Genomic DNA, 23,600 nt, shown 5'->3' on the forward strand with positions numbered 1-23,600 from the left:
AAGAAAATGCCATACCTAGAATCAGCGTCAGTAACCACGGCGGCGGCTGGAGCTACGGCGGAGGGCAAGCCAGGTTTTATCTTCATCTTGGTTGAGCCGGTCACTCAGAGCGGCTAGCTCGGCGTCAGACAAATGACCTCCCTCCTCGTCTTGAATCATGGTCTTCACATTGTCGATAGCATCGCTTTGCGCGACGCAAAGAGTGATGGTCTAGCCAGGAAGAGTGTTGACGAAAATCTGCATCCCACCACGGAGACGAAGTACCAGGTGAATAGTGGACTCCTGCTGAACATTGTAGTCACGCAGGGTTCGGCCGTCCGCCAACTGCGTGCCGGCGAAAATCAAACGCTGCTGGTCTTGGGGAATACCCTCCTTGTCTTGGGCAGCAGCCTGCATGTCGTCGTCCTCATCAGCTTCGCCATCACCACCGGTAGTATACGTGTAGGTAGCGGGTCGCTTGGAATCGTCATTGGAGTCTCCAGTGTGCGCGGAGCGTAGAGAAGGGTGATCTATGCTAGCACCCTGACTGTGCTGCAAGCTAATAAGCAGGGCCAAGCCCAGGAAGGCAAGAAACATGATTATCATCTTGATTCGTCGCACGGAGCTGTAGCGGGTTGAGCCATGGGGGTCTGGGGTCGAATCACGTTGTTTTATTTAAAACTACACCGCTGCCACCAATGTAATGGGTAGCCGAGTGGTAGGCGCGGTGCAATCAACAAGAATTACTTTTATTCTACTTCTTTCAGGTACACACCTGAGATTTAATTATTAGTGAAAGAAGAAATGGCAAAATAACTGACTTTCTCTCCGGTGCACACCTGGAGGTTGAATAGCTCGTTTTTATCAAAATCTCATCTTCTTCGAGTTAGCTTTCATTGCTATCTAATCTAATCTAATCTAATCTTCATCAAAACAGAAATGCGCAGCCGCTTTTATGCAGCAGACGACGTACGCTTACATACGGAGATACACTAAATATACATCAGGCAAGCTCCGTATTAGTTCCGTACTGCTTCCGTATTGGTCGGGCAGGGATACTACACCCTCCCTTCCTACAGATAATCACGCCCTCGTGATTCTCAAAAATTAGTGAAGAGTTATGAACAACAGCGTCACCCGGAAGATGGCAAATTATATCGGAAATGATAACGTTTAGAGTAGACAGAAGAAATGAACTGATAACAAATCATAAAGTAGAAGCACACCAGGTTCACACGATCTCACGGGGTCAAAAGGTTAAAGAACTGTCCTCCAAATAGGACCTGAAAATCCACAGCACTCTTGCTGCACAACGCTGGCACAACCCGCCAGGAACATCGGAGTTCAAAAACCGAACTGAATACACTATATCTATAAGGGGCGTTGTCACACACATTGTCCCACGTTAGCTGGGTAAACCGTGGCTCACCATGATCAGACGCCTACCAAACTAAACTGGATTCACACACTCGCATAAAGGAAGACTGAAAAGAACAGGGAGACTGAAGGAAGACAGGAAAGAAAATGCCATACCTAGAATCAGCGTCAGTAACCACGGCGGCGGCTGGAGCTACGGCGGAGGGCAAGCCAGGTTTTATCTTCATCTTGGTTGAGCCGGTCACTCAGAGCGGCTAGCTCGGCGTCAGACAAATGACCTCCCTCCTCGTCTTGAATCATGGTCTTCACATTGTCGATAGCATCGCTTTGCGCGACGCAAAGAGTGATGGTCTAGCCAGGAAGAGTGTTGACGAAAATCTGCATCCCACCACGGAGACGAAGTACCAAGTGAATAGTGGACTCCTGCTGAACATTGTAGTCACGCAGGGTTCGGCCGTCCGCCAACTGCGTGCCGGCGAAAATCAAACGCTGCTGGTCTTGGGGAATACCCTCCTTGTCTTGGGCAGCAGCCTGCATGTCGTCGTCCTCATCAGCTTCGCCATCACCACCGGTAGTATACGTGTAGGTAGCGGGTCGCTTGGAATCGTCATTGGAGTCTCCAGTGTGCGCGGAGCGTAGAGAAGGGTGATCTATGCTAGCACCCTGACTGTGCTGCAAGCTAATAAGCAGGGCCAAGCCCAGGAAGGCAAGAAACATGATTATCATCTTGATTCGTCGCACGGAGCTGTAGCGGGTTGAGCCATGGGGGTCTGGGGTCGAATCACGTTGTTTTATTTAAAACTACACCGCTGCCACCAATGTAATGGGTAGCCGAGTGGTAGGCGCGGTGCAATCAACAAGAATTACTTTTATTCTACTTCTTTCAGGTACACACCTGAGATTTAATTATTAGTGAAAGAAGAAATGGCAAAATAACTGACTTTCTCTCCGGTGCACACCTGGAGGTTGAATAGCTCGTTTTATCAAAATCTCATCTTCTTCGAGTTAGCTTTCATTGCTATCTAATCTAATCTAATCTAATCTTCATCAAAACAGAAATGCGCAGCCGCTTTTATGCAGCAGACGACGTACGCTTACATACGGAGATACACTAAATATACATCAGGCAAGCTCCGTATTAGTTCCGTACTGCTTCCGTATTGGTCGGGCAGGGATACTACACCACTACCTGTCTGATGCTGAAACGCGTTATGCTGTCATCGAGCTGCCACTTCATTAAATGAAAACCTTACACAAACCATCCTAGGTGGCAGCAACAACTCCAAGCTGTCCAATGCAATAATGGCTGAAGCGATGTCGGACTAATGAGCTATCGCGCGCCGTATTCAGGCATTCTTACCTCGGCAAAATCCAATTTTTGGTCGAACTCTTCGCCATATTTGGGGGAAATCCCTTTTTGCGTGGTCTTTGAGCGACTGAGCACTTTATAATAATGTAGCCAGCTGAATATGTTTTTGAATCGGCACGAAATATTTAAGCATTCCGCGATGAAGGAGAGTGGAATGGTGTTGTTGGGACGATTTGCTTGCATATTAGGCTTGGAGACAACTTTGTTGTGTTATAGAGCCTGATTTGTTACGGCTTCATAATGGAGTTTGGCATCCTGGCGTTGCCCCTGCCTAGAGCTTTCCAACGAGCCCTAGATTGTGAAAATCAAACGAAGTAGACCAAAGTTATGACCTGGTGAAGTTGACAATCGCCGCGTCCTTGACCTCGACATGTCAAAAGCATTCGACCCCAGTACCTTCATGAAGTAGAATAGTTCGCCTCTTTCTCCACACGTATTATGATACCATAATGTGGGTTATCCGAAAAGAGGGCAGATCACTAAATAGGCTGTTATATACACACCTGCTATTGAAGGACCATACTTGCACATAGCGCTTCTTGTTGATTTGGAATAATTTATTTTACTTTACATATTTTTGGTCTGAATCCTTTTTTTTCTGAGTCCTTTTTTCATTATTGTCATCCGTTTTGTTTTGTGGTTTTTCGGCGAAGCACGTAAAGGCATAATTAGCTGTTTTTCGAGCATCTTGCGGGCATCCGCTACAGCATAATCCGGTCATTTTCCGAATACAATCCGCTTACCCCTACTAGTGTGCAGAAGGAACTTTTACACTATGTAGAATCACAGGGGTTGTGACTGAGAGGAGCAAGATGGCGAGTCGATTGTCCGAGCCGGTTGAATTGCGTAGATAATGATAGACAAGAGCAGTGATGTAGCAATGGGAGCTGGCAAGAAGAAGACGAGCTGAGAGACATTGACGGGTCAGTAGAATGATAAAGTACTTTTGTGCTCCCGTACATGTTGTCCAGGCGTCAGGGGCCCAGCCTCCCTGCCTATCCGACCCGCCATACACAACAACAAAACTGAACTACAGTCCATTTTAAAACTATAGACGCGTACCTAGGCAAAAACCGTTATGCCAGCATCTATACCACATAAAATCTGGGATCACTTTGTGCATAACATTTTCCAAATTGGGCGTCTGTTATCCAATCCTTTAGAAACTATATGAGAGTAATTGTGGAGCGATCCTGAGCAATATTCCGAAAACTATTCTCAAAAAATTCCAACCAAATTTGAAATATTTCAAAAACCCTACGCGTCTTTAGTTTTGAAATGCACTGTACAGTTTTACATAATTTGATTATTCGACAAGACGGAGACGGGCAACGGACAAACAAAGAAGACCGGACACAACAAGGTAAACTGGAAACTGATGAAAAAGACAAACATCATGGCTGCATATGAGCATGCGCGCAAACAAAACATAACGCATGACAATGACGCATGGTGCATGCACAAACTGCATGTGCAACCAAAAAGAAGAACGCAAAACAAAACAAAATAAACCAAAGCACCACAACAAAAATTGAGCCATGAAAAGTCTTTCTTTCCAATAAAAACGATATGCAACAAGCGCTGTAAACAAAGCGTCTACAACAACTGTTCCCTGCGTTCAGTGGTGCAGTTGAGAATACTTACAGTGTTTGGAGGTTTGTTAGACAAGAGAACACACCATCACTTAAACTCTGGATCTGATTATTGCTCAAATATCTACAAACGACAAATCACAAGGACAATGTTGTTCTTGCATAGTTCCGGGTAGTGCACAAACCACCGAGTCTAGAATGTAGTGGTTTTAATCTATAAGGCCGGCCGACTCATGACCTTGTTTTCAGGAATAACCAAGACTCCTAACCACAACATGATTCATATGCAACTGGGTTAGGTTGCACAGTTCTCAAACACCAAAAAAATGGAGCAGACATAAAGGATGTGCGTGCCATAATGTTTGAAAATTTTGGAAATGTCATTGCTTTTCGAGCAGAATCTGTCATTGTTTTACAGAATTATCCGCAAACGGTGAATGTCTCATGGATTCAGTTAGAAATCTAAAGGCCATAATCTTCGTCCGTCGCTCCCTAAAAGTTAACAACATTTGAAAGTTATACAGCAATACACGAGTTTGCATTAGTCACTGTAGGGCGGCTCTGAAAATGTAGGGAGATTTTGTTGCTCCATTAACTGTGCGGAGCCGTCTGGGTATCCCATGCACGTTACAATTTTTATCCAAGTATTAGGTTCACGATATCACATATGCACACACTCGTACGCACACACACACTCATACTCACCTTTACAGGCTCGCACTCACCTTTACAGGCTTGTACTCACCTTTACAGGATCACACTCACCTTTACAGGCTCGTACTCACCTTTACAGGCTCGCCCTCACCTTTACAGGCTCGCACTCACCTTTACAGGATCACACTCACCTTTACAGGATCACACTCACCTTTACAGGCTCGCACTCACCTTTACAGACTCGTACTCACCTTAACAGGCTTGTACTCACCCTTGTTCCCTTTTCTAACCTTTTCTTCCGTTGGCCTGGGTAGCTGGATTCTCGCTTTAGCACATTCATTTCCATAGCTACCCAGGCTCTTGATAAGCTCTGGCTTGGACGTTTTCTCTCTCTTTTTCCAACGAATCTCGACCTGAGACTTGAGTTATTGACCCTCGTCCTTTTGTGATCGTGGCTTTTCGCGTGTGTGATCTGTTGATCCTAACATTGACGCCCGACTTTTTGCTCGACCTCACTACCCTGAGAACCGTAAGTGCTCCTAACTGTATTGCGCTGTACTTGTGTCTCGTTTCGTTTCAACTCGACTTCGTTCTTGCAGCACATTGCTCGTAATTTTAGCTTATAAATCTTTGTATTGTGCCGAACTTTTGTTGGGCGCCATTTTTTTCTATCATTCCAAACTTCTGTACCGTTCCAAACTTTCTAAACGAAAATGACTGTTGATCCGTGTCGCATACCTGCTGGTAGTTTTCCTGTGTTTTCTGGCGCGCCTGTCGAAGATATTGAAGTATTCTTTTTAGAGTTTGATACGGCTTGCTAGGCGTATGGTTTTCCACCTGTTGAGCGCTGCGAAAATTTGTTACATGCCGATTTTGATCAAAGTTGTAGCTCACCTGTCGCCTCATCCTCGAGACTTTTGATTAATGATCGCGATGCATTGAGGTACCGATTTTGCGCAAGTCTTTGAAGAAAGAAGCGTCGAGATTTTTGTTGGCTTGCGATAAATCGATCGTCGAAGACTATGTACAATTAAGAACTGTGTTGATTGACCATTTTTTGCCAAAAGATAACTCGTCTTTGTTTCTGGTCAAATTGCGCCATCCTAGACGACCCCCAAATGAATGTTTGGTAAAACTCGCCACCAATGTACGACTAATGACTGCTTGTGCATACCCTTCTGCGACGTCGTAAGTAATCGACGACATCGCAAAAGAAGCTTTTATCGATGCTTTAGATCCGCCGATTAAAGATAAGGTAATCGATTTCGATCCGCAGACACTGGCAGCAGCGCAGCGTAGAGCACTGGTAGTGGAAACGAACTGACAGAAGTCGAGTACGGTCCTCGCAGCTGTGGCCGCAGAATTTGCATCTGTTTCTCAAGTACGCGCACTGCCGAAAACTTTTGACGAAGACGAACTTGTTGAGCGTGTAGCTGAGCGTGTCAGCAAAATTTTGTTGGAACACCAGAGACCGGCGAGTAGTCGACCTCGCTCACCTTCGCCTGATCGTCGAGAATTCAAACGTCCGCACAGTTCAGAATCGCGTAGCCAAATGGGGGATCGTAGATCGCATCGTAGAATCGGTTTCTGCGAACCGCCTGTTTGTTTCTTTTGTCAACGCCGAGGACACATGGAACGTGAATGTTGCACCAAACAGCGTTCCCAAAACTCGCAACATTTTGGCGACTGCTCGGACTCACGTAAGTCTTTATACCGCTTTTAGTGGCTAACGAGAGGCTGCAAACCACTTCGACTCCGATATCGAAAATCACCACCGATACGAACACTTTTGCCTCGACAGTTAAACCTTTCACTTTGTTACTGCCGTACTCGATCCTGTTATTTATGATGTTCCTCCATGCCGTTAATTCCGTTAAGTCGACTGTCACTCTGTTATTACCGTACTCGATCCTGTTCTTTACGATGCTTGTTCACGCCCTTAAATTTGTTACGTCGACTATTATGAGATTTCCGTTCTTGTATATTGCCTTAATGTTACGCTTACTGGGGTTCGTGGTTTCTATTGTGGGGGGGGGGGGGTGTTTCCCCTGTGTTCACCCAAACTGCCCACTGCGTTCGTCGATATTGGACGAAAGGCTGCCATTTGCAAATAAAAATTTGCAGACGACAAAAAGGCAAGGGTGCAGTGGTACCAGCTCTGGTGGACACGGGGGCAGCATTCACGGTTATTCGAAAAGATGTATTTGAAACATTTGCACCGATGTCTACACCCGCGCCTCAGTCCACAGTTGGTATCGATGCACTCCAAAGCGCGACGTGGTCTTCCATTAAAGTACATGGGGTCGCGCAGGTTTTTATCGCATTCGACCATTCGACAGTAGTGAAGACGAAAGCTTTGGTAGTAGAGGGGGTACAGGAGGTGATTATTGGTGTAAACACGTTGACTGACCATGGCATGAGCATTTCATTCGAGTCTGACCACACACTTACCGCGTATCGAAAATCGTTTCCGTTGCGTTCGAAGAGTTCCGTAATTCCAAAACACACCATCTCCTCCTCATCACCTCTATTCCCAATGCTTGACGATAATGTTCCAATAGAAGATAAGAGTGTGCTTTATAAGTTTAATTGGTCTGGTTGTGTGGGAATAGCACTGCGATTAAGCATTTACAACGATTTTTGTTAAGTATGCGATCAGTATTTGCGGTAAATGATAGTGACGTTGGAAAGACAGACGAAATACATCACACTATTACACTTACTGACAATCGTCCGATCCGCCACAACGCCCGTCGATTATCACCGGATAAAACGAAGCTGACGTGTAAATTAGTAGATGACATGTTAGAGCAGGAAATTATCGAACCAAGTTCTTCACAGTGGGCCAGCCCAATTGTTTTAGCGAAGAAGGACGGAGGTGGGATACGATTCTGCGTTGGTTATCGGAACTTGAATAACGTATTGATGACATGCTTGACGCATTGCACGGCGCAAAATACTTTTCGACTTTGGATTTGCAATCGGGTTATTGGCAAGTTTTGGTAGCGCCTGAAGATCGAGAAAAAACTGCTTTTGTTACACCACACGGTCTCTACCAGTTTCGCAGAATGCCTTTCAGACTCACTAACGCACCCGCAACATTTCAGCGATTAATGTATACTGTTCTTAAAGGTCTTTTGTATGTTAAGTGGTTAATCTATCTCGACGACATCATTGTTTTTGGTCGCACATGAGAAGAGCATGCAGAAAATCTGTTAGCTGTTTTGAAAGCTCTCGAGAGCGCAGGTCTTAAGATTAAACCTAGGAAATGCAATTTGCTGCGTACGGATGTTTCTTTTCTGGGACATTGCATTTCAGAAAAGGGGGTACACTAAGTGCAAAGAAAGTAGATCAAGTTTCTGAGTGTCCGATTCCGAAGACAATCAAACATGTACAGGGGTTTGTGGGTTTTGCAAACTATTATCGCCGCTTCATTCGTAACTTTGCTCGTGTTGCTGCACCTTTGACGAAATTGTCCAGGAAAGGTCAAGTTTTTCAGTGGGGTAAAGAACAGTTGGACGCATTTATGAAACTGAGATCCGAACTTGCAACTGCACCTGTTTTGCCGTATCCAAACTGGAACCGTCCTCCTACTTTAGACACGGATGCATCGAATTCCGGACTTAGCGCAGTTCTTTCACAGCTTGATGACGATGGTGTAGAACGACCAATTGCTTTTGCTAGTCGTAGTTTATCGGACCCGGAAAGAAATTACAGTACAACTCGGCAAGAACGACAGAACATTTTCGAGTCTACCTTTTGCATGCGCATTTTCAGATTCGTTGCGATCACCAAGCGTTGAAATGGCTACGTACTTTCAAAAATCCAAGGGGACAAGCTGCCCGTTGGATAGAATATTTATCGGAATATGATTATGCATGGATACATCGCCCGGGCGCACAACACGGAACCGCAGATGGTCTTTCAAGATACCCTGTCGATGACGCGTCGCCCACGATTAACTCGCTACATTTCCTAGGCAGTGATGAGGCATGTAGGGAATGGCAAGAAGCTACTGACAACGATCAAGATCTTAAAGAAATCAAAAACCTATTACAAAGCGACTACCGCAATAAGCAACCGACTCGTCCAGGCGCACGCGCTCTCTGGACCGAAAAAGGTAAACTTTTTGTCGACAACGGTTTGGTTTATCGAAGACTTCAGATTAATGCTAGCCAATTGATTGTTCCTCGCACATTTCGTAGTCGTTTTATTCGTGAAGCGCACTCGACAGCGGTGACCGGACATTTTGCCACAAGACGCACGATTGCATTAGTCGCGAAAAAGTATTTTTGGATTGGGTTTCACGCTGAGATTGATGAATTTTGTCGCAGGTGTACTGACTATCAGCGTTCGAAAGCAAAGAATCTGGTTGATCGTGCACCTTTGCAACATTTGGCTTCTTCCAAACCGCTTGAACTAGTTGCAATGGATCTGATGGGCCCGCTGCCAATTTCCTCGTCAAAAAATGCATATATTCTCGTGGTTAAAAAGGCGACGTGGAGACAATAATCTTAATAATGCAATGAATATAACTAAATGCGCACTCATATCACAACCATGGGGACGAATCATGTACATGTATTCCAGAACGTTTTCTTGTCACAATTATCAATGGAATTCGTGACTAAAGAGAATGATGAAACTACAATAGGATTAATACACTTGGAGTGGAACAGCGAGGATACAAGCGTAGTAAGAAAAATAGCACAAACCTAGGAACAGTGTGCACAGGTAATAAACTATAGGTGAGGTGAGAAATGATAGGAAATTCAGCAAGTGCAGTGTGACAATGGACATGCATGTGCAAGTGTGTGTGAGTGCGAATTTACTGGAATAGCGTAAGTGCGGTGACATTTTCTTTTTGTTTACAAAGATTTGGATCACGAATACGAATGTAGACTGCTTCTAGAACTTTCAACTGCTTGAAACTACTTGCAGAACGAACAACACTGAACCAAGAATCATCATAACTTTCACGACACACGGGGTTAGACAACAAATGCAATTTAATTGCCGATGTATTCTTCTTCTTCTCACCGCCTCTGCCTTCACTTGGTTTCTGACCACCACCGTCCTTCACACCATCTGCACCATCATCGTCATCATCGTCATCGTCCTCTTCTACCGGTACGCCGGATGCAGACAACCGCAACTCACCAAAGTTGAGAAGGAGCAAACGGCTGGCAGCTCGGTCTGCAGAGGTGACTGGAAAGATGCAACGAAACTCTCCGGATACGGATGATGCCAGCGGAAGGGTTGACGACTGTGAGGTGTTTGGCAATGGCAAGGGAAGACCGGTCAGGAAGAGAACGCGACGGCAGCTGGAGGAGGAGTGTGGAAGCGACATGTGCAGTGACGATGATGAACCCGGTGGTCAGTTGCTGGGAGAGCTGACGACAGGTGAAGGTGGCAGCGATGATGAAGAGGACGATGACGATGATGACGATGATGGTGCAGATGGTGTGAAGGACGGTGGTGGTCAGAAACCAAGTGAAGGCAGAGGCGGTGAGAAGAAGAAGAATACATCGGCAATTAAATTGCATTTGTTGTCTAACCCCGTGTGTCGTGAAAGTTATGATGATTCTTGGTTCAGTGTTGTTCGTTCTGCAAGTAGTTTCAAGCAGTTGAAAGTTCTAGAAGCAGTCTACATTCGCATTCGTGATCCAAATCTTTGTAAACAAAAAGAAAATGTCACCGCACTTACGCTATTCCAGTAAATTCGCACTCACACACACTTGCACATGCATGTCCATTGTCACACTGCACTTGCTGAATTTCCTATCATTTCTCACCTCACCTATAGTTTATTACCTGTGCACACTGTTCCTAGGTTTGTGCTATTTTTCTTACTACGCTTGTATCCTCGCTGTTCCACTCCAAGTGTATTAATCCTATTGTAGTTTCATCATTCTCTTTAGTCACGAATTCCATTGATAATTGTGACAAGAAAACGTTCTGGAATACATGTACATGATTCGTCCCCATGGTTGTGATATGAGTGCGCATTTAGTTATATTCATTGCATTCTCGTGGTTGTTGATCATTTTTCAAGATGGACTGAATGCTATCCATTGCCAGATATCCGTGCATGTACTGTCGCTCAATGTTTTGTAAAAGAGTTTGTGTCTCGCCATGGTTTACCTGAGAGCATTCACACTGACCAGGGTAAGCAGTTCGAATCACTATTGTTTCGCGAGCTATGCCTACATCTTGACAATGATAAATCACGAACGACTCCGTATCATCCGCAGGGCGATGGTGTTGTTGAGAGAGCGAATAGAACGATCCAGAAAAGTTTGAAGATTTTTGTTGATGAGGCCAATTCGAATTGGGACGAGCTACTTCCATCGACGATGTTGGCGTACAATACGAGTGTTCACGCGTCTACGAATTTTACTCCGTATTCTTTAATGTTTGGTCGCGAGGCACACATGCCTCTTGATATTTTGTGTCCTCCGCCTGCCGACTCACTTCCTGAAACGCACGAATCTTTTGCGAAAGAACATGTTTCAAAGTTGCGTCTCGATTCTAGTCAACATTGTTCTAAAGTCCGTCACGATCGGAAATCTCGCGCTAGCCCATTGAATGTAGGTGACCAGGTTTGGTTACATCGACACCCGCCACCTCAAGTTTCGCCTAAATTTTTCAAGTATTGGTCGGGACCATGGGAAATTGTAAAGAAACCGACAGACGTTACGTATGCGATCGAACCTCGATTTGAGAGTACTATCCGCCATCGGCCTTGCACAGTCCATCGAAATCGCCTTCGGAAATGTTTGACGCAAATGGGACCTGCCACACGCACACCACTTGCTGAGCCTACACAAACAACTCTTGCTGCGCCTACACGGACAACTCTTGCTGCGCCTGCACACACGTACAATACCCGGTCTCGCACTTCAATTTAATTTGAATTGTCTCATTAACGAATAATTCTTTGATGTCGCTTCCTCGCAGATCAACGGATTTCGCCTCGCCATGCGTTTGCCTGTTTCCTTACTGTTTAGCGCCTACTGATATTCCTGTTTTGTTTCAAGTATACAGCCTGCAGTTCGCGGGATTTCGCCACGCCATGCGCTCGCCTGTACCTTTGTTGTCTACCGTTATCCCTGGGTTTTGCTTGCGTATATGTGTAACCATCCTCTTTGGTTGAGGAAGGTTACGCTTTCTCTCTCTCTCCTCACAGAGACTCGTATTTATCGGAAGAAAGACAATGCTGGCAGGATTCAGGCGCTCTTCAGCGCCATTTACTCTAGCGACGTTGAACATGAGGGGCATTTCGTCCACGGCAAGATAAGAGTCGCTCAAACGCAGTTTGAAATCTTATAAAATAAATATTTGTTGCATTCAAGAAACGAAATTGTCTCGTGGCCTGGATATCGTGAGGGATGGATATCGTCTGATTTGCTTTCCGCCAGAATGTCGCCACTACGGCCTGGGATTCGTGGTGTCATCAGGACTTTCCAGCAATATCCAGCGATATTGGCAGGTTTCCGACCGAGTCGCGGTCCTGACACTCAAATTATTTGAGAACGATAGCGGTGGAGGTAACGCCAAGGACACGGACAGCACGAAGGTCGGAGGAAAAGGTGAACTATCAATAATTAACGTGTATGCACCAGCGAGCTCGCGATGCTTGCAGTCGGTCAATGAATTGGATAAATTCTACGACGCACTCTCACAAGCATATGATACAGTCAAGTCGAGCACTTTGCTGTAAAACACGGGTGACTTCAATGCAAAGGCTGGCACCCGCAAAGCAAGAGAAATTATGATCGGCAGTCAAGGCAGGGGAAAGCGAAATATAGCTGGCCAGCTGCTCCTGGATTTTTGTGAATGTAACAACCTATTCTTGGCCAATACATCATTTCAGCATCCAGCATGCCACATTACTACCTGGACCGGGCGGCGGAAAGATAGCCAAACACAGAAGGTTGTACCGGTCTACAACCAGATAGATTATGTACTATGTCGCTCATCTCAAAAAAGGCTCTTAAGGAATAGCAGAAGTTATGCTGGAATTGAACTTACCACTGATCACTGACTAGTTGTTGCTGAGTTGGACCTCTCCAGACTATATGGAGTGCTCCATAGCAGACAACGAACAGTGACAGGACCAACCTCAGCACCCTCCGTCTCGGCGGACAAGATCAACGTCAAGAAACTTGCAGAGAGCAAGGAGGTTCAATGTCAGTACCAGGAGGCAGTCACGGAGTCTTTGCGGGCACTGAATAAGGAAACATCCTGTCAAAAAACTTATGAAAAAACTATCAACACTATCAGTACGGTTGCGAGCAGCGTCGTGGGGCATGAGAAAAAGCCGCAAAGAAGACAATCGACGGATCCCGAGATAGTAAGGCTGTCGAAGAAGCAGAAGGAGCTTAGACTGAGCTGGGCAAGCACAACTAACATTAGTAAACGGGCGGACTTGAAAATTCAACGCAACATCATTCAACATGACATCAAGCGGCGATTCAAAGAGAGCAACGAGAGGAGATTGAACTCGATGGCAGAGGAAGTGGAGAGATTGAAAGATGGTGCCAGGATGTTTAAAGCTGTGACAGTTATGACAAGAAAGCAAGCACAGAAAGTGGTGGTCGAGGACTCCCAGGGAAGAATAGTTGGAAATGCCGAGGAATCCCTGAATATCATCAGAACGCACTTCAACACGCAATTCAATCGCAACAGTGAGAAGCATATCGACCCGTTTGAGGGAAAGCCAAGGCCTCTGCAGCGTTCAATAACAGCAGCAGAATTAGAAACGTGCATCGGGCGCCTCAACAATGGCAGAGCACCAGGCCCAGATGGGGTGAATGCTGAGTTGGTGAAGTATGGTGGCGCCGAACTAGCAGCCAGGATCGCTCTCTGCCTCAACCGCATGTTCGAACTCCATAGCCCTATAGATCTAGGAGCAGGCACTCTGATCCCACTGCAGAAGCCCAACAAGAAGAGGGGACCGACCAGTAATTTGCGCCCAATTACTCTGCTGGATTCCGTCAGGAAGGCTGTATCATTATTGACCCTCAGACGTATCCAACCGGCAGTGAATGAGTACCTTAGCCCTACACACAGTGGATTCAAACCCGGAAGGTCGACAGCGGATGCCGTCTGGGCACACTGGTGGATGGCTGCAATTGCCCAGAAGTACCAGAGCGTAATAGAGATTCACGAAATAGATACGTCGAAGGCTTTCGACACCATTTCAAGGGAGAAGCTGCTGAGTACCATGAGAGCAATCGTCACAGAAGATGACATCCGACTGGCACGGATATTGCTGTCAAATACAACCATATCTGTCCGTCTTGGAAAGGAAGTTTCACCTGATTTCAAGTCCACCATCGGAACCCCCCAAGGTGACTCTCTCTCTCTCTCCTGTAGTATTTGTGATCTACCTGGAATCAGCCTTGAGGGAGATCAGAGCATCGATTCCGACCAGGCCTAATGCGCGACATGGCTCTACCACCAGAAGTGATTTATGCCGATGACACTGATTTCATCAGCCAATCCAGACCCTGGCTGGAGAGCATCGGACCGTATATCATCGCTATCCTTGGAGACTGGCACCTAAATGTCAACGAAGATAAAACAGAAAAAACAACATTGCACCGGGAAGGAGACCACCTGGCTGAAGTATGGCGGAAAACAAAAAAAATCGGATCACTCCTCGGCGACGAGGAAGATGCTGCAGGAAGGAAACAATTAGCAACGGCAGCCTTCAGAGCGCCATTCACGGTATGGTGTCGTCGATCGATCATCAGCGAAAGTCTACGGCTAAGGCTTTACAACGCGTTTATCATCCCTGTGCTAACGCACAATGGAGGCACCTGGGGACTGACGGCTTCAGCATGGGAGCGTCTGGACACATTCCATCGAAGACAACTTCGGAGCCTCCTGGGTATCCGCTGGCCGCAGGTGATTCCAAACAAAGCCCTGTATGGCAGCTGCCATGCAGAGCCCATCAGTGCCCTCATGCGGCGATCCAGATGGGACCTGTTTGGGCATATCCTCAGACTCCCTCAAGACACGCCTGCCGCCCTCGCTATGCGGAGTTACTTCACCTATGGGGACAAGGTATGGCGAGGGCGGCCACGGACAACCATCGTGTCCACACTATCCGCGGACCTAGAATCAGCAGGACTGAGGAGTCTGAGGAACTTGGCAGACCTGGAGCACCTGCGGGCCATCACGGCTGAAAGGCCTGCGTGGCGCGAGCTGTGCCAGGATGTACGCAGTAACTAACGGATGGGACAGAGGCATTGTACAGATCCCGTGCATTTAGCACTTACCATCGACCATGATTTTTATTTATTTTTTATTTTTTTACAAAGACCACTTAATGCCAAACATGAGATGCAGCTAGGGGAAGCACGCACAACCTGAATCGTGGCAGTGGTGGTGAGGTTTAAGGAGCTCCGCCGACCTAGGGTCTCGACTTCATAGCCACCTAGAGTTACAAACCTATCGTCGTTGTCTGTTATTCTTGTTATATATTTTGATCTTTCGAGTAGATCCCGTGCATTGAGAACCTATCATCGAACATGAGTTATGTGCCTATCGCCTGCTGTCTTACATTTATTTTTTACTTTTATTTATTTTTGTTTTCCTCTCTGCCCACTCTCCCTGTCTTCTGGCACATGCGAATACGTGTACTTACCGTTGACGTAAACGGGGACGTGCGTATAATAATAATATGTGTGTGGACGTGTTCAGTGTGCGGGCAGGCGCTTCGGAAGTTGTTGTCTTCCGGGTGCCTGTCGTTTCTTTGTCGTCGTCCTTTTCCTTGGTGTTGCGTGTGCGGGCAGGCGCTTCGGAAGTTGTCGTCTTCCGGGGTTCCTGTCGTTTCTTTGTCGTTGTTCTTTTCCTTGGTGATTCAACGCGACTTGGCATTCTTGCGTCACAAGGCACGTGATTTCACCGTGCCTCTTGTAGTAAAATTCAAAAACCACGCTCAGGACTTCAGTCACTTTTGCATCAGCAGTCGCACAAAAAATTATTGGTGGCGCAAGGAGAAGCTTGTCGTTTGGAGTGACAAGTGATCACCGCTGCTTTTCCTTGTCAGAGTCAACAATACACTTTGTTCTGCGGCCTTGGGAGTAGTGTTGGAGTAGAAATTGCTGAGGAGACGTCGCGGAGGGGCGAGCTTTCCTGCGCAGGTATGACTTTGGCCGTATTTTAGCATGGTCGAGTGGAAAAATTCGAAAAGGTTTATTTCAAGAAAACCCCAAAAGGAAGATGGGGGACATGTCCTCAGCGCTAGAAGAGGTGTTCTTCTATCTGCCGGTGTATAGTTCTGGCCAATTGAGAACGTAGCTGGCTGTTTTGCCAGCGCTTGTAAATTGGCTATTTTCAAGACGATCATTTGTGGCGTCAGGAGGTGATGGACCTCGTCTTCTGGGATCCAGGCGTGGCTAAGCGGTACTGCTCCAGGAACTCTTCTAAGGTGAGGCAATGTTGGGTTGATGGAGTTTTGTTCATAGCTTGTTCGGATACGCTGTGGCGCGACTCGTTTCTAGACCCATAAATAATTTGATATTTCGGCCATTTTTGAGGGGTATGCAAATTTCAAGGTTCCCTTCAGAAACTTTTTCAAGGGCTTTGCACAATCGATCCACACACCAAAGGGAACCTACCTGCAAATTTTGAGCGAAATCGGAGAGATCCACTTGCAAACATACTTTGGTATTCTCAGACATGCTCTCTTAACTATTTTCCTTGTTCCCTCAGAAGTTATTCGCAGGTAAATTTAAATTTTTGTTGTCCCATAAACGTCTGTATATTCGATCTATTTGCAATTTTCCCCTTCCTTTTCTCCGCGTGGACGCGGAGTCTTTTCCAAGTAAGGTTGTTTTTTTGTTTGGTTCACGATTTCATATATGCACGCACTCGCACACTCGTACGCACTCGCACACTCGAACTCACCTTTACTCTCGTACTCACCTTTTCAGGCGCGCACTCACCTTCACTCTCGTACTCACCTTTACAGGCGCGAACTCACCTTTTCAGGCGCGCACTCACCTTCACTCTCGTACTCACCTTTTCAGGCGCGAACTTACCTTTACTCTCGTAATCACCTTTACAGGCGCGAACTCACCTTTTCAGGCGAGCACTCACCTTCACTCTCGTACTCACCTTTACAGGCGCACAGGCTCGTACTCACCTTTTCAGGTGCGCACTCACCTTCACTCTCGTACTCACCTTTTCAGGCGCGCACTCGACGTACTCATCTTTACCCTCGTACTCGCCCTTGTTCCCTTTCCTAACCATTTGTTCCTTTGGCCTGGGTAGCTGGACTCGCGCTTTAGCACATTTATTTCCATAGCTACCCAGGCCCTTGATAAGCTCTGGCTGGAACATTTTCTCTCTGTCCTGTCTTTACATCGAACCTCTGAGACTCTCTTTCCACTGTTGTCGAATTGAGACTTAAGAGAGCATGTCTGAGAAAACCAGAACATATGTGCAAGTCGGTCTCTCAGATTTCGCTCAAATTTTGCAGGTAGGTTTGCTTTGGGGTGTAGGTCGACATTCCAAAGCCCGCACAAAATCCTTTGAAGAGAACCATGAAATTGGTATACCCCTTAATATTGGCCTAATATTGGCACGATTTATGGGTCTACAAACGAGCCATGGCACAGCGTACAAGAAAAAGCTACCAACAAAAATCCATCAAGCCAACATTACCTCACCTTAGAAGAGTTCTTGGGGCAGCACCACTTAACCACGCCAGCATCCCAGAAGACGAGGGCAATCATCCCTTGACGCCACAAATGATCGTCTTGAAAATAGCCAAATTACAAGCGCTGATAAAACAGCGAGCTACGTCCTCAATTAGCAAACACTATACACCGGCAGATAGTAGAACACCTCTTCTTGCACTGAGGACATGTCCCCCATCATCCTTTTTGGGTTTTCTTGAAATAAACAATTTTGAATTTTTCCACTCGACCATTCTGAAATACGTTCAAGCTCATACCTACGCAGGAAAGCCCGCCCCTCCGCGACGTCTAGTCAGCAATTTCTACTCCAACACCACTCCCAACGCTGCAAAACAAAGTGTATTGTTGACTCTGACAAGGAAAAGCAGCGGTGATTTTACTGCAAGAGGAATGAAGAAATCACGTGCCTCATGACACAAGAATGCCAGTTCTCGTAGATCACGGTTCAGCAGTGGTTTCGAGTCACCTTGATCAAGCGCACGTGCACTTACATGGATCACCCGTTGATCTAAATCAGATCAAGTGCATCTTGATGTCGAGCTCAAGAGCACGCATGTCGTGTTGTAGGCCTTCCAGCCGGAACTTTCCCTCAACAGGCAGCACAAAGACTAGGGCGAATAGGGTCAAATCACGTTGTTTATGTAGTAAGAAATCTGCCATGTGGGCGCGCCACATACCCCATGCAACCAGTGTATATGTAGGCCACGCGCTGGTCAACTCCAAGCGACCTTGATGGCATGGACCACGCTCATTCCTTGCTGTTGCAGATCTACGTGAATCATAAGCATGTAAACTAGCCGTAGTTCCTGTTGAACCATGTTCGGGATGAGCGAGGTTAGTGTGAAAACATGCATCCCTGTTCATACTGCACAAGGAAATATCTCAAATAATTCTTGCCAATGCAATAATGCTAGCGCTATAACGATAGTTTCTGCATGTTCTGAGCAGAGCATGCAAGAAATAATTAAAAATGCATCTTACCTCCTCCCTCATGGTTCGTTTCGAATAGCGCCTCAGGAACGATCGTGATCGTGTGCATGGTGTTGTGCACCAGAAAGCATTATTCTACGTCACGATCCACGTGATCTCTTCATTCCTCTTGCAGTAAAATCCAAACACTACACGCAAAAATGCAGTCACTTTTGCATCAACTGTTGCACCGAAAAGTTTGGTGGCGCAGGGAGAAGCTTGTCGTTTGGAGTGACAAGTGATCACCGCTGCTTTTCCTTGTTAGAATCAACAATACACTTTGTTCTGCAGCGTTGGGAGTGGTGTTGGAGTAGAAATTGCTGACTAGACGTCGCGGAGGGCGAGCTTTCCTGCGCAGGTATGAGTTTGGACGTATTTCCGAATGGTCGAGTGGACAAATTCAAAATTGTTTATTTCAAGAAAATCCAAAAAGGATGATGGGGGACATGTCCTCCAGCGCTAGAAGAGGTGTTCTACTATCTGCCGGTGTATAGTGTTTGCTATTTGAGGACGTAGCTCGCTGTTTTATCAGCGCTTGTAATTTGGCTAATTTAAAGACGATCATTTGTGGGGTCAAGGGATGATTGCCCTCGCCTTCTGGGATGCTGGCGTGGCTAAGTGGTGCTGCCCCAATAACTCTTCTAAGGTGAGGTAATGTTGGCTTGATGGAGTTTTGTTCGTAGCTTGTTCTTGTACGCTGTGCCGTGGCTTGTTTGTAGACCCCTAAATCGTGCCAATATTGAGCCAATATTGAGGGGTATACCAATTTCATGGTTCCTATCAAAAGATTTTGTGCGGGCTTTGGAATGTCGATCTACACCCCAAAGCAAACCTACCTGCAAAATTTGAGCGAAATCTGAGAGATCGACTTGCACATATGTTCTGGTTTTCTCAGACATGCTCTCTTTAACCTCGTCCTTTTGTGATCAGGTCCGTTGCGTGAGATCTCCCGATCCTTACACTATGTAGAATCACAGGGGTTGTGACCGAGAGGAGCATGATGGCGAGTCGATTGTCCGAGCCGGTTGTATTGCGTAGATAATGATAGACAAGAGCAGTGATGTCTCAATGGGATTTGGGATGAAGAAAACCAGCTGTGAGATGTTGGCGGATCAGTAGCATGATAAAAGCACAGTTTGTGCACCGACATATGTTGTCCAGGCGTTAGGGGCCCCTCCCTGCCTATCCGACCCGCCACACACAACAACAACAATACTGAACTAAACTTTTACATATTTATTCGAAAAGCCGGAGACGGGCAACTGACGAACAAGAAGACCGGACTGTTGTGAAATGATGTGTTGTTTTCCTGTGTGATGGCATTCCCCAAACTGTCTCGTATAGTCCCGTGCATGTGTGATATGAGCATGCGCGATTTTGTAGTCGAGAGTCCTTTTGTCAGTCTTCTTGTTCGTCCCTTTGAGTGTTGTCTCCATTTTCGTAATGTCAATAATAATTATGTAAACCAAACTAGTCTTGTCCCTTGTGTCCTGCGTCCCGGGGAACGGAATGGCTGAGATTCCGTTACAACGTGGTGCCGAAACCCGGGATGCAGAGGATGAGTTAGTTTGTAATGAGTCTGTTCGTCGTCGTCAACAACGAAGTAACTGTCACTTTGAAGTAAACAGAGCGTGGGAGCGGAGGAGGTGAAGACCTGGTGGGAGCGGAAGACGACGCGTAGAGGAGGCAGAGAAGGTGGTGGACTAGAACAGTCACTGTGGACTGGAGCCTGAGACGGCAGGAACCGCGACGGAGCGTGTGACCGTGGCTCGCCAGAGGACAGTGGACGAGTCTGGCGTCACCGACTGTGTGTCGTCCTTGTTGAATTCTTTATTCTCACGATGGCACCATCGCCAATAAGAGATAAATATATGAGAAGGTAAGATTGTGGGTTAAACAGTTGGAAAGTGATTTACATCACTTTGAACTTTACAAGTATGGGAGAGGGTGAGCGCTGCAGGAGCAGATTGAGTTAATCAGCAGTGAGCAGATTTCTTGTTTGAAAGCAGGTCGGGAGGAGACGTCACGAATGCTAGCAGGGAGGGTATTGTAGTATTCTAGGGACTTGTGCAGTGGGGAGTCTTTACAGCGATCGGTTCTGGAGGGTGGGAGGTGCCAAGTGCGTGCGTGTTGAAGGCTGTACTGGGCCGTAACTTGAGTGGGGGTGTTGAGCATGTGTAGGTGTTGTGGGGCATATTGGTATTTTATGGAGTGAATGTTCGGCTTGTTGTCTTGCTCGCTGTGTTGTTCTCTCTCTGTTCAGTTCGTTGATTGTTGCTGTGTTGTTTCAGTTTGGTTGTTGTTGGTCTGTTGCTCTTGTATTCGTTCTGTTGTTCTCCATTGTTTTTGTTGTAGATCTATTTGGTGCGGCTGTGCGCATGTTATTATTTTGTTGGAGCTTCGGCTCCCGTGTTTCGGTTGGCCTTGTGTGGCATGGCCTGGTTGTAGAGCGTCGGCTCTAGGTTGATGGTTGGTTTTCGTTTTTCTGTTCTGCTGTGGTTCTTTTTGCTGTTGTGCATGTGGAACGTGGTGTCGGTTTATTATTTTGTGGAATGTCATCAAGGGGGCAGGTGTTGTGAAATGATGTGTTGTTTTCCTGTGTGATGGCATTCCCCAAACTGTCTCGTCTAGTCGCGTGCATGTGTGATATGAGCATGCGCGATTTTGTAGTCGAGAGTCCTTTTGTCAGTCTTCTTGTTCGTCCCTTTGAGTGTTGTCTCCATTTCCGTAATGTCAATAATAATTATGTAAACCAAACTAGTCTTGTCCCTTGTGTCCGGCGTACTGGGGAACGGAATGGCTGAGATTCCGTTACAGGACACAGCAAGGTAAACTGGAAACTGAAGAAAAAGACAAACATCATGGCTGCATATGAGCATGTGCGCAAACAAAACAAAACGCATGACAATGACGTAACCGTTCCATGGTGCATGCACAAACTGCATTGTGCAACTAAAACAGTCCAACTGAGTGAAAAGAAGAACGCAAAACTAAACAAAATAAACCAAAGCACCACAACAAAAATTGAGCCATGAAAAGGGTTTCTTTCCAATAAAACTGATACGCAACAAGCTGTTATAAAGCCACAAGTTCTCACGTGTGAAAGGCCTTCTCGCTGATGACATGATATTCGTTTCAATGTCGTATTTCGCCTTCACCGTAGCACTGATGCATCACGCATGGTATACGCTTTTTGCGCTATGCGAGTGTTACTGTTTACTCTGTCGTGTATGCTAAATTATGGGTAAGCGTTTCTGATTATACTCTGTCATTTGCATGCTATAAATATCTGGTGGTCTTAGACTGAGTTACTATGTTCGATCAAGTGAAATATACCGTCAAGAGTTAATAGTTGTCCTTGTGACATGTGGTTGTTCGTTTCTGACACTTACGAGAATCTGAGGCTTCATAAGAAAAAAACACTTCACACACAGCGTCTACAACTGTTCCGTTCAATCAGTGCAGCAGATAATAATCCTCACAGATATTAGAGGTTTGTTCATCAGGTATTCAGCAGTACCCTATATACACCCAGTTTTATAACTGTTCCCAGCGTTCAGTGTTGCAGTTGAGAGTACTTACAGTGTTTGCAGGGTTGTTAGACAAGAGAACACACCATCACTTAAACTCTGGATCTGATTAATCCTCAAATCTCTACAAACGACAAGCCACAAGGACAATGTTGTTCTTGCTTAATTCTGGGTAGTGCACAAAATACAAAGTCTAGGATATAGTAGTTCTAATCTGTAAGGCCGAATCATGATGCTGTTTTCAGAAATAACCTACACTCCTACCCGCAACATGATTCATATGCAACTAGGTTAGGTTGCACAGTTCACAAATACCACTGTAAAATATAGCCTCCGTCATTTTTCTTCTTATGTCTAGAATGAGGTTTGTTGCAAAGCTGAAAAAACGCAATTTCTAACGATATAATTGTTTGATACTGGAGAAAAATAACTGACCGCCGAAGCATGAACAACATACTGGCTTGAATATGGTACAAATTTCGAGAGACCTGAATATGACATGAAACAGGATACCTAAAAGGGGACTTCCCCAGGGACTTATAGTCTTTGGCGGACCATCGAGTTAGAAAAAGGTACAAAAATCTTCGGTATTCTTTATGGTACGTTTAGTTAATGTTTTGTTATGTTAACAACCCCTCCCTTTTTGTTATGATGATGAAGAAATGGAGCAGAAATAAAGGAAGTGCGTGCCATAAGGTTTGAAGGTTCTTTAAATTTCAATGCTTTTTGAGCAGAATCTGTCATTTTTTAGAGAATTATCCACAAAGGGCGAATGACTCATGGATTCACTTATCAATCTAAAAGCCATATACCCAATGCTGTAGACAGCAAGCTGTTTCGGCCAGAAAGGCCTCATCAGTACAGCTACGAGCTAAATAGGCCGAGCTACCAGCCATGGTGCAAAGGAGGCACCACAGACATTAAGGTAGCTCGTCGCTCTAGCGCCAGAGTGCTCAAACTACAAAATGTAGCGGGCATTGCGCGATGCAGCAGCTCTAGAGCAGCCTACTGAGAATGCTCAACAAGGCGAGAGCCGAGGAGCGAGATACCCAATGCTGGAGACAGCAAGCTGTTTCGGCCATCAAGGCCTCATCAGTACAGCTACGAGCTAAATAGGCCGAGCTACCAGCCATGGTGCAAAGGAGGCACCACAGACATTAAGGTAGCTCGTCGCTCTAGCGCCAGAGTGCTCAAACTACAAAATGTAGCGGGCATTGCGCGATGCAGCAGCACTAGAGCAGCCATATAAAAAGCCATATAAAAGCCATATAATATGTGTACAAGTGGATCTCTCCCATTTCGCTCAAAATTTGCAGGTAGGTTCCCTTCGGGGTGTGGATTGATTTTTAAAAGCCCTTGAAAGTGTTTCTCAAGGGAACCTTGAAACTTGCATACCCTCAAAAATGGCGAGTCA

The 23,600-nt window shown here is 46.0% G+C and overlaps 1 protein-coding gene across 1 annotated transcript in view; it reads right to left on the reverse strand.

The window, feature by feature from the left end:
* Window positions 1-23,600, reverse strand: part of LOC135828728 (vasorin-like) — a 224,745-nt gene that overhangs the window by 115,589 nt on the left and 85,556 nt on the right. Inside the window, exons 4-5 of the mRNA XM_065341151.1 lie at window positions 22,239-22,310; window positions 4,370-4,441 (exon numbers count right to left, since the gene is read on the reverse strand). Of these exons, the coding sequence (XP_065197223.1) occupies window positions 4,370-4,441; window positions 22,239-22,310 (144 nt within the window). The remainder of the gene's footprint in view (window positions 1-4,369; window positions 4,442-22,238; window positions 22,311-23,600) is intronic.

Source organism: Sycon ciliatum, chromosome 12, assembly GCF_964019385.1.
Source record: "Sycon ciliatum chromosome 12, ocSycCili1.1, whole genome shotgun sequence".
In the NCBI taxonomy this organism is placed as follows: Eukaryota; Metazoa; Porifera; class Calcarea; order Leucosolenida; family Sycettidae; genus Sycon; species Sycon ciliatum.